The sequence below is a fragment of the Artemia franciscana genome, chromosome 7, assembly GCF_032884065.1.
Source record: "Artemia franciscana chromosome 7, ASM3288406v1, whole genome shotgun sequence".
NCBI lineage: Eukaryota > Metazoa > Arthropoda > Branchiopoda > Anostraca > Artemiidae > Artemia > Artemia franciscana.
This window is the reverse complement of record NC_088869.1, coordinates 50,269,006-50,285,345: the sequence shown is the minus strand read 5'-3', so window position 1 is coordinate 50,285,345 and position 16,340 is coordinate 50,269,006. Positions and strand designations below refer to the sequence as shown.

The following is a 16,340-nucleotide window of genomic DNA, read 5'->3' as shown; positions in this document are numbered from 1 at the left end:
GAGTGACAAAATCTTGTTAAAACTGAACCAGTTAAACTCAAAATTTCGGGAAAAAATTACCGTGTTGTGGGTATTTAAAGACCTCTTCTTGAAAAACGTAATTTTCATATTTTTCAAGCCTTTCAAACAAAGAGAAAACCTTGTCAATAGATACCAATACTCTTCAAAAAATAGAATTTGATAACAACACGTATAAAATGAGCTTTTATAATGATCTAAAATAAGTAAAGCTCATTGAGTTTATTTTTACTCTTTCCAAATAAACAATCAAATCCAATATGTCAGGGAGCCCTGGACATATCAATACCAATAAAAATACTAAATTTTGCGTTTCTTCCCCAAAAGGATAATCACACAGATATTTATTTATTTGTATTCACTTTTGGTTTATGTTTTCAACAGGAGTGACCGTATTAAACAGTCTTCATAGAATGTCAGGAAATGGGTCATTTAAATGGGAATATAAATTCTAGTACTCTTTATAGTGTAACAAAGAGATCGCATCGCCGCTAAATGACAGTTTCTCCTATTTTCTGTCGCGAACAAAAGTATACCCTTTTATATGTAGGATAACTTTTGTTTGTTTAAAGTTTTAATATTGTTCTTTACTCTCATTTAAACCATAAAGCTATCCTTCTTTCAATTTCTATTCATTTTAATAGTGTACAGAAGGCTACTCTGAATGAGCATAGAGCTGCCGACCTCCCTTACTCCTTGGGTCTTAACCTTAAAGTTTAAATTTTGCATAACAATGCTGCAAAAATAATAATAATTAAAAAAAAAACATTTAATTTTAAGAACAGTTTAGAAAGAGGAGGGGGAGGCTGGAAGGGCGAAATATATGTTTTATGAAAATATCAGATTTAGTAAGAAGACCAATGTTGAAGCCGAAATCTCACCTGTAAAGTTACTAAATCGCCAAATCCTATTGTAGTTAAAGTAACAACACAATAATATAACGCATCAGCATAAGTCCAAGCTTCATTTTTCGAAAAAACATAAGCTCCTCCCAGCACCATAAATGATAGAAGAGCTCCATTGATTCCTAATAATTCTACTTCAGTTGCATCCCTTCCTGAGCAACGAATAATTGTCTGGAAATATAGAGAATTCCTTCATTTTCATTATAAATTCCATCATTATAAGTAGCTCAAAGAATACCTAACTTAATTATTTTATCTAAAGAGAAAAAGATACATTATTTTAGTAACACTAATCTGATTGGTTTACGTCATTGAACATGCATTTGTTACCTATTTGCTGGCGCTAATCACATGATTATTTTGTTATGGAGGAAAAACTTCACGTGAGAAGATTTAAGGAAGTAAAACAAAGGAAATATTCCAGTTTACTTCAAGAAAAATTTGATCAGAGAAAAAAGTGTTAGAGTAACAAGATTTAAAAAAAAATAAACTATATGTTTATCTGCATATGCGCTGAACACTAAAAAAAGGCCTAAGCTTTAGGTTCACTTAGCTACATTGTAGTTGCATATACTTTTCTCATTTGATTCCTTGCACAATTATTTTTCCGCAACAAGCTTACAATCTATTTTTCTTTTACTTTCCTATACAGTTATAAAAACATCAAATACACCTCCTTTTGTATTGTGAATAACAATATAAACTTGAAAAAAAGATCATCACAAGGGGCTATGGCTTAGGAATTAGGCAAGGCCGAGTTCAAATATCTCAAAGGTGTGAACTGATTTTTTTTCAGTTGAGCGGTTACCCTATTCATCCCCTATTTATCGAATAGTGCATTGATGACACCAATTAACATATTGTTGCTGTCACACCTGGAGGTGTGACACTTTCAAACCTCTTGATAATTTCTGAAAACAGTTTGCTAAGTTGATCTCAAAGGGATGGTCAAAAGGACACTGTAGATTAGAAGCATTACAGCAAGTTTGGATAAATTTAACAGCTGATGCCCCCGTTGATAGCTGCTTATTAAATTATTTTTAGCAATTTTCTATGATCTGTGGAAATGACAGATTCCGCCTTTATGCGTGACAGTGATTACATGATAAAGAAAACTAAGATTTTCCTCATACTCTGCCGATAATTTGTATTAAAGGATAAGAATGTATCACAGCCATTGACAAAATGTGTAATACAGACGTCCAACTGCAATAAATTTATGATACCAATCCATTTGGTGCTTGTGCTTGTCTATCCTTGGTTTCTCAGAGTTCTATCATGCATGACCGTCATCACACATATCTTAAAGACACCCAGACAATCTACCCTTTTCTTAACATTGTAAGATAGGGCCCATAGACACCTGTATGATACACTTTTTGTTTGTGATCACAGCAGACTATTGATGGCTAATAGTTGGTGATGAAGTACTAAAATAACAGCAGCGTTAAGACTGGTTTGTTAAATTTCTTTTGCATTTTTTATTCAGGTTTGTGGACTTGAGCAAAAAAAAGTTAAAAAGAACATTTTACTCTGGTCATTCAGTTGAAGTCATTAACAAAAAGCTTAGCTCCCTAATTCATAACGATTGCTTCAGTGCCACACAAAAAAAAAATGGAAAAAATGTATCCTATTCATACAAAACATTTTGAGTACGGTACGAAAAATGCTCGATTGATCCGCAAATAATTCAGTGACTATTTCTCAATTAATCCACAATCATTAGACTGCAGAAAAGACATTGCAACAAAGCATATTTTTATCAAAATAAAACAACTGCTCAAATTTCTTAAGCGACAAAAAGCAATGACAATATTCAGCCACTTTTCTTTTTTTATTTCTCATTAGTAGTTTTCAGAAACCGTGTTAGAAGCTCAGGTGAAAAAGAGAGCGGTGATTTTCCGAAATTTATTAAGGGAAGAATTCCGATTTTTCTGCTATGCCTTGGCAACAGTAGCCAAGTTCAAGCATCGAACTTTCGAAAGTTTTTCTTGCTGTTTAGATAACCCGCATTTTTGTTCGGTGATACTGCATTTTCTATGGGTGTTTTCTAATCTTTCGATCAGTTTTGTTATCAATCCCTTTTGTGGTAGATATATTAATGGAATTTGCTGTTACTGGGAAAACGTTATACAGCTGCCATTTTTCCTTGATTGGCTTACGGTAAAAAAAAAATTATTAACACCACATCTCTCTTCAAAGACTGTTTTTATCGGAATGATTTATCATGGATAGTTCTGTAAGATTCGAATTTCTACAATTATCGAGCGTGGTAAACGAAAATAAAAATAAACAAGCATCGCAAAGATAAAAAAATCGTATCTACATAAATTACTTTAGATCTCTCACGCTCATAAAATTGAGCAGATTCGACTTAATTTGGTATAATATTTCGAGCTTGGAGCGGAATGGCATAAGTTATCTTTATGTTGTGCTGAAAAAATGGACCCGACAGAAAGTAATTAAATATATGTTCAGCACCCCAAATATACCCAAAAAAAAGTTTTAAGATCTGCCTGGCATAAGAAATTACATTTTTGGCTTCGTCAAACAGTCTGTGGTAACATAATGTTAGTAAAGGGTGGTCTCTGCAAAAAGCAAGAAGTTTAAAAATAATTTTTGTAACACTATACACATCAGAAGCATCTGCTTTTGATGGTGATTCCAAATATGCAGAAGTCTAGATGTTTAAAGATAATCTTCAAAACTAGTAGCTTAAGTAAAGCTGCATAGTGATAGAAAAAGGAAGATAACGTCCCCAACATTAAAGGAGCCTTAAGTGAAAACTACACCTTTCAGTTAAACATATCTGAGAATCCCAAAATCATAATGTTTTATATTTTGTACATTTTTTTCGCAGAGACAATTATACCAAAACAGAGGCATCAGAACACTGAAAAGGGCTAGTAAAATTTCTGGTACCATTCTAAGCACTGAATAGTGACAATTTTGATTGTGCCTTAATAAATTGAAATTTTTTATATTTAGCCGCACGAAACTACAATTTTGGCCTGAAGTTGGCCAAAATTCGAAGATAGCCAGTCAATTGGGAACTGTCAAGATTCCTTTTACAGAAAAGTGTCCAGTTTCAAACGATTTCACCGCAAGTTAGCGCTACCATTCTTAGATATTTGTAATTAATACAAAATAAACGACTATTATTGAATTATGTTTAACCTTCATGTAGCAGAGTTGATTATTTTGAAGCTTAATTTATTTAAATACAATAGTGCAACGTGTAATCCAGCTATTAGAGGGGAGATCAAAAGATCTGTCTAAGTTTGAGAGAGGGACCTAAAGCTTCAAAAATTACCGTGTAAGGCCAGAACTATGTCCAAATGCCCTCTTAAAGAACCCTGCTTAAGCGCTTTGGTGTATACTTGAAAAGATATGCTGGTCCCCGTCCTGCACTGGTATCTGGGATCATTGCTTTTCCTGAGGCCAAAATAATTTTAATGACTTAAAGAACATGAAAATTGGAACTTGGAATGTTACGGCATTAAAAAAATGACTATCCTATCGACATTTTAACTGACGAATTCGGACGGTTTGAACGGGATTTATTAGGGGTTTCAGAAACTCATATCCCAGGGGTAGGAAGCATGAAATTAGGTGACATAGAATTTTTTTACTCAGGTAGAAAGGATGGGGTACATAGACAAGAAGTAGAGCTCAGGATGAATAAGGGAGTTGCTAAGTCTTGTTTAGGCTGGGAAGGTATTAATAATAGAATACTATTTGGTCATTTTATGACAAAAAAGTTCAGAGTATAAGTTATAGTAGTATATGCCCCTGTTGAACAAATTGACGGAGATAGTAGTGATTCAGATGAATTTTGCCTACAGTTACAGGAGCAAATAGACAGGGTAGTATTATTAGTAAGGACGGTGGGAGCAGTAAAAATGACAAAAGTAGAATAGCTAAGAATCAGGTTTTTTTTTCACAGTTAAAAAAGGTTTGGAAGAATAGGAAGATAAGTCTGCAAACCAAGATTAGAATATTGGAAGCTACAGTGATGACAGTGGTCAAATATGGCTTTGAAGCACGGGCGCTCCGAAAAGTGGACGTAAATTTCCTAGATGTTTTCCAGAGGAATTGCCTACGGATTGTGCTGCGGACCACGCTGACTGACAGTATTTCAAACAGTAGGTTGTACGAAAAATTTGGTTCAATCCCACTTTCTAGGGCTATAATGAAAGAAAGGTTGAGATGGCTAGGCCAGGTTCTGCGGATTAAAGATGACAGATTGCCAACAATTGTCGTTTTTGGTCAGCTGTCTGGGGCTACACCGAAAACAGGTCGTCCCCGTCTGGGTTGAGAGGATGTCACAAATAAAGATTCAAAGGAAATGGGAACTTCCTGGGATGGTGTAAAGAGGGATGCCTTGAATAGATTAAGTTGTGGGAGGAGCGTGCGTAGCTGTGTTGGTAGTAAACAGTAGTAGTAGTAGTAGTATATATATATATATATATATATATATATATATATATATATATATATATATATATATATATATATATATATATATATATATATATATATATATATATATATATATATATATATATATATATATATATATATATATATTTATATATATATATATATATATATATATAAATATATATATATATATATATATATATATATTTTTATATATATATATATATATATATATATATATATACATATATATATATATATATATATATATATATATATATATATATATATATATATATATATATATATATATATATATATATATATATATATATATATATATATATATATATATATACTTTGCATTACTATATATATATATACTTTTATATACTATATATATATATACTTTGCATAACTTTGGAAATAGGAGTTGTAGGAGGAGCGTGCGTAGCTGTGTTGGCCTCTGGTCATATATATATATATATATATATATATATATATATATATATATATATATATATATATATATATATATATATATATATATATATATATATATATATATATATATATATATATATATATATATATATATATATATATATATATATACTTTGCATAATTTTTGAAATAGGAGTTAAGCATTCAAAAACAAATCTTAACCTTGATTAAACTTATAGCATGAAATCCAACATGTCTGAGAATCCTACGAAAGAGTTTTAAAACTTTTTTCCACAAGAATACGAAGTTTTTTATCTTTGCGATGCTTGTTTATTTTTATTTACTTTAATTAAACGCTCAATAATTATAGAAATTCGAATTGCACAAACTATCCATGATCAATCCTTCCGATAAAAAATAGTCTTTGAAGAGAGATATGGTGTTAATACATTTTTAACTGAAGACAATCAAGGGAAAATGGCAACTGTATAACGATTCCGCAGTAACAGCAAATTCTGTTAATATATCTAACACAAAATGAATACTCTAGCGTTAAGTAGTCAGTCAAAGCTTTAAAAAGATCTTCCATTGGAGACAGTTTTTGGCTAGTCTTATGCCTAGTCTTAGTCTTTAGTTACTCTGACAACATATTCACTGACAGTGCTTTGATACTGAGAGAAGATGGAGCTGGTTTTAGGCAAGTTTTATTAATATTAGAAAGATTATGATATATATCTACTTTCAAATCTTTCAATCTTGAAGTCTATGTGTTTTCTACCTTCGGATTCGAGCAAATGAATTTCTATTCTTTTGAAATTAGACGACGTTTCAACCCCGCAACTACCGAATTTACGCTTGAAATGGTCAAAAAATGAGTTTTTAACCTTATGTTAACGTCAGTATCATTTCTCATACAGTCAAACAGTTCGTGGTAATAGACTTTACGTAAGAAGCAACGCAGCTCAATAGTAGGCTAAAAAATCTCTAAAAACGAAATTTTAATACTATTAGATACCTTTTAAAGAATTAGCTTATTATAATAATTCCAAATATATTTATCTAATTTGTAATTTTTTTTTACCGGAAGGAAGATCACGGATGCGTATTGTTTTTATTTTATTTTCTTCTGGTCATTTTCTCCAGGGGTGATCTTATGGATCCAATGGTCCTAGATAATCGGGTGAAAGGGCTCAATTGAACGAAAATTAAAAGTTCAGGCGCCCGTTTCAAGTGACCTAAAAGATAGGAGGGTAACTAGCCTCCTCTCACCCAGCCCCTCTACCCCAATGTCGTTCAATCTAAATTTTGAGATCGTAATTTTGTTCAGCATAGTTGATAGGTCCAATAATTATGCCTTTGGGGATATCATGACCCCAGAGCTTTTGGGGCAAGGTCTGTAAGTTTTGAAATTTTCCCATTTTTTACGTACGGTATTTTTATTCGGAACTATGCAGATATTTTTTGGGGTGGGGGTGAATTTTATAGAGTGAGGTATTACGGAGCGAAGAAACCCCCTCATACACGGAATAATTTCCGTTCGTTTTAACTTTTAATATTACTCCTTAATTTCAGCTTAAAAGACTTTTTTACTGCAAAAAAGGACCATTGGAAACATTGGTATTAGTCTGCTAAATAATCAGCAATTCTTGTCACATAATCAGTGACTTTTTATTAACCAATGAAACTTATTGCCTGATTTAGTGCTTCAAATACTCCCTCGACTTTCGTAAGTCAAAATATATGATTTTGCAAATGTCAGCAGGTGTCAATATTTCATTCAAGAATTAATATTGAAATACTTTGTTTTCGTGTTATTAAACAAACCCTGTCTAGCATTAGGGATAAAGGGGAAATGAAAGAAAAAGTAACATCAAAAAGTAACACAAAGAAGAAGTAAGCAATTCTACCGTCAATGAATTAAGGAAAAACCCTGAAAAGTAGAAAATGCGCAAAATTGAATTGAAAATAAAATAAAATATCTTACATAGGTGTTGCCAAGATTAATATTCAAGGGGTGGGATAAAGAATAAAACGTGATTGGTTGCTCCTTAAAGTTTAGATAAATTCGCCGTGAGTCTGTCTACCTAAGAGTTTTCAGGCTTTTTTTTCAGAGTTATGACAGCCTTGATACATTTCTTTTTCATGTAAAGGCGTTGCTCATTAAATCTACACAATTTAAAGTTCAACGAAATTCAATATTTTTTCCAAGGATAAAAAAAAAGAACTTACTTTTATTTTGGATATGCTTATAGCGAACACTTTATTAAGACGTTCTCCTATCGACTGGAACATAACAATCCCTAAAGGTATCCCAATGACTGCATAAATCATACAAAACGCTTTCCCTGTGACAGTAACAGGAGTGGAATGTCCGTATCCTGTAATAAGAAAGTATATAAAATAATGTTTCGATCCGTTAAAAATAGGAAAAACGAAGAAGATGCCAGAGAAATCATCTGGCTTTACTGTAAAATGACAAAGAAAAAAATTTCAAAGATGTTAGCATAACTATAATCTACGGCCCCCAACACCTTCTGCGAAATGACAGGCAGACTCAGCTAGAGAAATGAAAAATAGTGATAAAAACCCCTTTTTTTATTTTGACCCCCTGCCCTTAGAAAAAATTTGTCTGACCAGTATAAAATTGTACATACAGAGGAGGATATAGTTTAAAATAATATTTCAACCGATTTGACCGGTTTGAACATTACAAAGTTGTTTTTTTTTATATTTGATATACCCTAGAGGGAGGGAAGAGCTTAAGGGAATTGAAAGATATTGCCAAAGAAAACAGACAAATTCAAAATTTTTCCTAATCTGTAGGAAAAATTAAGTAGAAAAGTTAAGACTTGATCATTTAAGTAGAAAAATTGTTTCATAAGAAATAAGCCAAATTTTATTTCATTCAAACTGTTCACAAGAAAGCAACATTACTGAAAAAAACAGGGAAGTGTTTGACAAGTATCAAAATTTGATTAAAGTAATAAATACAATCCACTCCCTAATATTTTCATCAAAACATACTTGAATTGTTACTTTTTCACTTATTAAGTTGACGCGTAAACTAGAATTAAAGTCTCTCTTGTAAATCATTATCAGTTATAAAACAGATTAAGGTTATACGTTAAAACAGTTTTATCAAGTACGATTATTGAATCTATCGAACCAGCAAGGCATTATTTGGAATTGGTAAATATTAATAGATACTTCGTTAAAAAGATTTTTTGCTTGAGGGGGAGGGGAGTAACCCCTAGTCACTAAAGTTAGGGTACCCCGAGTACCCTAACTTGATTTTAATGATTAAATTGATGGGACATAAAATTGATGAATAAGGGTGCTAGAAATGATTCAAAAATTTTTCTTTCAGAAGCGTTTGTGGATGATAGAGAGGAAAGACTGAAATTATGGTTTTTAAAATGTACAAGTGACGAGGTTATAAAATTTTTTAAGAATATTAAAGTAATTTCTATCGGGATTGATGGTGTAAATCTTAGAACATTTAAAGCCACAGTGATGTATCTACATCCTTTCTGACTTCACGTCATTAACATATCCCTGACTACAGGCACCTTCCCAGAGGCCTTGAAACAGGCCAAAGTAATAGCTCTGTTCAAAAGAGGTTCAAAGTCAGATATGGGTGATTGGAGGTCAATCTCAATATTGCCGTTGATCTCCGAGATACTTGAGAAGGTGATCCATCACCGACTTTATGACCATGTTGCGAAGCATGGCCTATTAAGTGAGGCACAATTTGGTTTTCGGAGAAGCTACTCTACTTCGTCATGCTGCTATCCACCTTGTTGATTGCGTAAATAATTATCTAGAAAAAGGTGAAATTCCCCTCACATTATTCTTTGATTTTGAAAAAAGCTTTTGATACAGTAGATTTTACTGTTTTATTGCCAAGATTGGAATGTATATGTATAAAAGAATCCTGCTTAAATTGGGTTGAACGTTATTTGGATGGTAGGTTAAATTAATATTATTTTTGATGTTATTGCTTCTGCACTATTTCCTGTGACTTGTGGGGTCCCACAAGGCTCAGTGCTTTGTCTTCTGCTGTATTTGCTCAATGTTGACATTATGAGGTTTAACCTGCCAGATTCATGTCTGCACTCTTTTGTTGATGACACTGATTCAACATTTTCTAATCGGTTTTTACACAGTTTGATAATGAATGCAAATCGTGTTTCAAAAAGTTTAAGGTATCTGAAAAAATTTGCCTTATTTTAGAAAAAAGGAAGAAAAACACACCCCTAAAAGTCATAGAATCTTAATGAAAATACATACCCATCAGATTCAACGAATCAGAAAACAATATTGTAGAGGTTTCCAGCTTCTGTGTGCAAAATGTGGAATTTTGTTTTTTTTGCCAGAAAAAAGATCACGGATTCGTGTTTATTTGTTTTTTTTTCCAGGGATGATTGTATCAACCCGGTGATCCTAGAATACCGTGAAAGGGAGGTTCTAGTGCCCTTTTCAAGAAACCATAAATATTGAAGGGCAACTAGGTCTTCAAGTTATAAAAAGTGCCCATTGCTTACGCATAGTATTTGTTATTGGGAAGCATCCATATATTTTAGGGCTGGAATTAAAATTTCTGCTTTTTTTTTCACGTGAGAACTTTGTATGGGAAGAGAAGTTTCCAGGGGATGAACTTATCAAAGGAAATTATACACTGAGAGATTTTGCCAGAACTCCTACACAAAAGTCTTTTTATATTTCCTGCTTTCTCTTTTTTTTTTCTCCGTCTCAATTTTACGTGTGGATTTGTTAAGAATAATTTTCCTGGGTAAATGTTCACCAGAATTAATTTGTCTAGATGGTACAGCCAGATTTCCTGGGATTATTGAAAGTAAATAAAAAAAAACAAGTTTTTCATCTGAAAGTAAGGATATTTAAAACGAACAGAAAAAATTACGTAGATGAAGCGGGTTTACTCTAAAGCTTGAATTGTGTCTCAATTCTTTAAGAACAGTTCCTGAAACACAAGGGTCGATTACACAAGGGGTTTAATTGGAACAATACGAAGCCTTGTTCAAAAGTACCAGAAAATTTTAGCGTAAATTGCAAGGTGTTGAGGAGGAGATAACCCATTGCATGTACGTAATAATTTCTGTTCGTTTTAAGTTTTCATGTTGCTCCCAGTTGTGACCAGTTATTTAGTTTGGGACGGGGGTTAGTGGTGTGACTCTGTAAACTCAGCCAAAGTCGACCCAGCTCTAAATGGGTACCTGGAGAAATCTGGGGAAGGTTAGCAGGAAGAGTGTGTGAAAGCAGAGGATGGTTGGCCCCCAGCCCCCCGTTGCACTTCCTGGCTGAAGGGCCATGAAACGGAGATCAGCACCGCAAGTTTGGACCTTAAAGGTCTAGTGCCGTCTTACCTACTTACTTAATTTTTTACTTATTTTCAGTTGAAAAAACTTGTTTTTTCTTATTTAATGAAATAAAAAAAAGTAAAAAGAAAATTTGGCTATTGTTATCTTAGTGTCACTTCACTTTCCATTGGTATTTTTTTTTTTTAATCGTTTTCCTGGTGAATTTGTTTTCCATTGATGCTATGACCAAGAACTTCATGTAGAACAATACACATATTAAAGGCAAAAACCGTTCATAAGTCAACCCTAAAAAGAATTGAAGCATAACCAAAACTTTGCTTCGCTGTCTCACTTACTATTGGCAACAATTTTTTTCAGTCTGAAATAGTTATTTTTGTGACTCTTTTTCAATGAAAATTTCTTAAGAAATGTGACCTGGGATTCGAAACAGGAATTTTAAATTATAAAAAAAAGAAACTAGAGCAGTTATTAAGCGTTTTATACAATTATAAATCGTATTTTAAATTGCAAAAAAGACACGTAATTCCTTAACCGAGTCTTATTTTTAAAATGTAATCTGTGAGATCCTGTTTTTAAAGTCTTTTAGTAAAACCTCCGGTGACATTTCTTAGAGTAAGCAAAATTTACAAGAAAAAACTTCTACCAATTATTTCTTGTAAACCAGTGAACATACGCTTTGATGGCAGGGCTCCTGAACTTTCTTTCTTCACTAGATCATAGACGGCGTGCTAAATTTTGATTAGTGTTCTCGTTAGAATGAAGAAATTAAAATAGTTCACGATAAAAGAAAAGAACACATTAGTTGTTAAAAATTATGGAATACGCTATATTTTAAGTCTAATACCTTAAGCCCTAAAGAGCTAGCACTTGCCCTCGGGTGTCTACCAAGCCTGACCAAATATCTAGAAAGTCAGCTGCAACCATGGCATTCGCCCTCTGTGACTGAAAGGTGCTTTCATAGGAAACAAACTTCACAGTTTCCGGGTGTAATGCCGTCACAGGTTGTGTCTTAGTCAATCTCCTTTGCGTCTTCCTTCAAGCACCTCTCCTATACTCTGTTTAGGAGTTGATCCCGCGACATTCAAAGGAATCCGAGCAAGATACGTCCATCTCTGAGACTTCAGAAGGCCAGTAGCTATTGTCTAACCATTTCACCGATGAATTTTCATGTTGGTGAGCTTTTCCTGCCTTAATATGTTAGATTTGGTGCGAATCTAACAGTATTACCAAGAATGTCTTTGTTTCTTTTTCAATCCAGTTAAGATATATATGCCAAATATTCTAGATATGGTGTTTGTCAGACTCCTTAATATTTTACTCAATTTTAGTGATGAAATTCTTAATCATAACTTTAAATGATATTTGCTTAGACCAACCGTCAAAATCTTTTGACTCCACCTTAACATAGCACCTTTCATTAACCTCAACCATTTTCCTCAGTGTCGACGTAACTTCAAACAAAATTGTACTATTTCAAACAGTTCGTGGTAACGAACTGTAGTAAGGAGCGACCCGGCTCAATAGTGACCAAAACTCTAAAAAATTGAATTTTGATATCAATAGCTACATCAAAAGAATCGCATTTTAATGCTGATTTTAAATATATAAGTTTTATCAAGTTTAATCTTACCCATCAAAAGTTACTAGCCTGAGAAAATTTGCCTTATTTAAGAAAATAGGGGAAAACACCCCCTAAAAGTCGTAGAATCTTAACGAAATTGACACCATCAGATTCAGCGTATCAGAGAACCCTACTGTAGAAGTTTCAAGCTCCTATCTACAAAAATGTGGAATTTTGTATTTTTTGCCAGAAGACAAATCACGGGTGCGTGTTTATTTGTTTGTTTTTTTTGTTTTTGTTTTTTTTTTTCCAGGGGACATCGTATCGACCAAGTGGTCCTAGAATGTCGCAAGAGGGCTCATTCTAACGGAAATGAAAAGTTCTAGTGCCCTTTTTAAGTGACCAAAAAATTGGAGGGCATCTAGGTCCCCTCCCACGCTCATTTTTTCCCAAAGTCAACGGATCAAAATTTTGAGATAGCCATTTTGTTCACCATAGTCGAAAACCGTAATAACTATGTCTTTGGGGATGACTTACTCCCCCACAATCCCTGGGGGAGGGGCTGCAAGTCACAAACTTTGACCAGTGTTTACATATAGTAATGGTTATTGGGAAGTGTACAGACGTTTTTAGGGGGATTTTATTTTGTTTGGGGGTGGGGCTGAGGAGAGGGGGCTATGTTGGAGGATCTTTCCTTGGAGGAATCTGTCATGGGGGAAGAAAAATTCAATGAAAAGGGCGCAGGATTTTCTAGCATTACTATAAGAAAACAATGAAAAATAAACATGAAAACTTTTTTCAAATGAAAGGAAGGAGTAGCATTGAAACTTAAAACGAACAGATATTATTACGAATATGAGGGGTTCTAAAAATACTTTAGCATAAAGAGCGAGGTATTTAGGAGGAGATAAATACCTCGGTCTTTATGCTTAAGTATTTTTAGTAATTTCAATTATTTATTCTACGGCCTTTCTGATTCAGGGGTCATTCTTAAAGAATTGGGACAAAACTTACGATTTAGTGTAAAGAGCGAGGTATTAACGAGGGTACAAACCCCCTCGTATACATAATAAAAATATAAGGTTATGAAAGTTTGTTACGTAAGTTAATTCTTAAGTTACATATATTTTTTACTAATAAAAACGTTCGTTAAAAATTAAAAGTTCTAGTTGCCTTTTTAAGTAACCGAAAGATTGGAGGGCAACTAGGCCTCCTTCTCAACCCCTTATTTCTCAAAACCGTCTGATCAAAACTAAGAGAAAGCCATTTAGCCAAAAAAGAATTAATATACAAATTTCATCTTAATAATTTATGTGCGGAGAGCCAAAACCAAACATGCATTAATTCAAAAACGTTCAGAAATTAAATTTAAAAAAAAACTAATTTTTTTAGCTGAAAGTAAGGAGCGACATTAAATCTTTAAACGAACAGAAATTACTCCGTATGTGACATGGGTTGTCCCCTCCGCAATCCCTCGCTCTTTACGCTAAAGTTTGACTCTTTACCACAATTCTGCTTTTTAAAACAATTAAAAGCTTTAGCATAAAGAGCAAGGGATTGCGGAGGGGACAACGCATTTCATATACGGAGTAATTTCTGTCTTTTTAAGTTTTAATGTCGCTCCTTACTTTCAGCTAAAAAAATTAGTTTTTTTTATTTAATCAGAAAGAGGAAGAAACGCATGTCTCTAGCTTCCTCGATTAATTATGATACAGAACAAACTATAAATTAAGGTAATCTCTCAAACGTGGTAAAAAAAAACAAACACTGCCTTAATTACCCTCTTAACTGACCAGTAACAATTGAATGATTTTCCAAATAAAGAACAATTGGAAACACAAAGGACATATCCATTCCAAAAAATAAAAAATAAAAATATATACCTGAATAATTTCTATTCTCTTGATTTAGGCACCCTTTGATTTAAGCACCCATTTCTTAGAGAGTAGCTACAGAAATTCCCAGCAATACAAAGAAAAACTTGAAGATAACAGGAAATAAATGTCCTCCAACAGAGTGACAAAAAATTGGACCATTTTCTAAATTTTATTTTATCGTTTACCTTTGAATGGTTTTAATTAATTTTTTTTTTATTTTTATGTTAATAGTTATAGTTATATTCTTTGCCTTCTCTTTTTACAGTACTAAGGAAGGACTGCGAACTAAAAGATGTATAACTTTCATGCTATTGTTGATCTTTCGTCTTATTTTTTATTAATTATTGCTTATTTCGTCTAATTTTGTCAACAGCAAATGGAAATTTGAGTGTATTTTAAAGGGTTTTCAAATAGCTAAAAGAAACCACAGGAACCTAGCTTGTGATTATCTCAGCAGCTTCTTGGACGATAAATTAAATTAAGTTATATTACATTTAGGTACATCTATTTCAATAGCAATGAACCCACTTGCATATCCAGATAAATGACAAAAAGACGAGGGTTAGGGTAGCCCCTCAATATTCGTATTATTTTGGAGCTGAAAAATGTCGTTCAACAGAAATAAAAATAAACTGAGTTTCAAATAAAGGACATAACTCCTTGAATCCTTCTAAATGACTTGATTCAATTTAAAATAACCTAAGCTGATAAGGCGCTTAGTCAGCCTGAGCTAAGTTTCGGCTGTTAACAGATTATGGTATGGCATTGAAGGGAAGAACAGAATGGCATATTGCACAAATTCTCCTGTAAGCCAATATTTTTGAAAACACGATATTCAATGCATGAATAAAACGCAATAAAAATTCTCTTATCCTTCAAAACTCTCATTCCCTTCCTTAGCAAGGAGGATAAGAACAGGATTTTTAAGTTTTCGTCGCCAGCATATTTAGAAGAAGGAGTTATTGGATCCCAGCTAAACTCGATGTATATAGCCTAAATGTCAAAATTGGATGTTTTAGGATCCATGCCTTTATTGGGAGTCTGACGTATTCACCACCGCTGAAAACATTCCCCAGGCAATTCCCCGCGTCAAAAATTTCCTCTAACAGCTAAAATTTAGCAGCCGAAGGAAAATGAATAAAAATAAAAAATAAAGAAAAAAACTGATTCTGGAATATTCTACCTATTTTCCAAAACCCAAGTCACATTTGTCATCGGTGTTCGTAAAATTGACTTACGAAATCTGAATCGAATTCGGTAGGGATTAGAAGCTTTAAATTAACAAACAAATACAAAGTAGAAACAATAGGGAAAATCTTTTCAAGACAGTGGAAATCAGTTCTGTGAATATTTCGGCCCTATGCCCAAGGGCCGTCTTCAGTACAATACGAGAACAAGAGAGAAAACATGTATATATAAATAAACTTACATTAAATTGTGAGAATTAAAACTAAATAATGTTATTTAAAAACTTTCTTAAAAACAGCCCTAGCATCCTTACTTCAACGAAGTTCAACCAGGACTGACAAAGAGAATGAAATGAGAATATAAATTCATGCAAACTAAAGAGAACAAAGTGATTAAATGCAATTTTTCAGAGCCAACCTTGCTTTTTTAGCAACCTGTCTCACAGGCCTTTTCGTAGCTATGACAACAAAATTATTTCGCATTTAAATGACACAATTACATATAAAACAATAACTCATGATCCTACTGATCAGTTTGCTAATAATATTATAAATGAATTAAAGCA

The 16,340-nt window shown here is 33.0% G+C and overlaps 1 protein-coding gene across 1 annotated transcript in view; it reads right to left on the bottom strand.

Annotated features, from left to right (window-relative positions):
• Positions 1 to 16,340, bottom strand: part of LOC136029421 (two pore potassium channel protein sup-9-like) — a 185,628-nt gene that overhangs the window by 72,420 nt on the left and 96,868 nt on the right. The window contains exons 3-4 of the mRNA XM_065707795.1: positions 8,040 to 8,188; positions 900 to 1,094 (exon numbers count right to left, since the gene is read on the bottom strand). Of these exons, the coding sequence (XP_065563867.1) occupies positions 900 to 1,094; positions 8,040 to 8,188 (344 nt within the window). The remainder of the gene's footprint in view (positions 1 to 899; positions 1,095 to 8,039; positions 8,189 to 16,340) is intronic.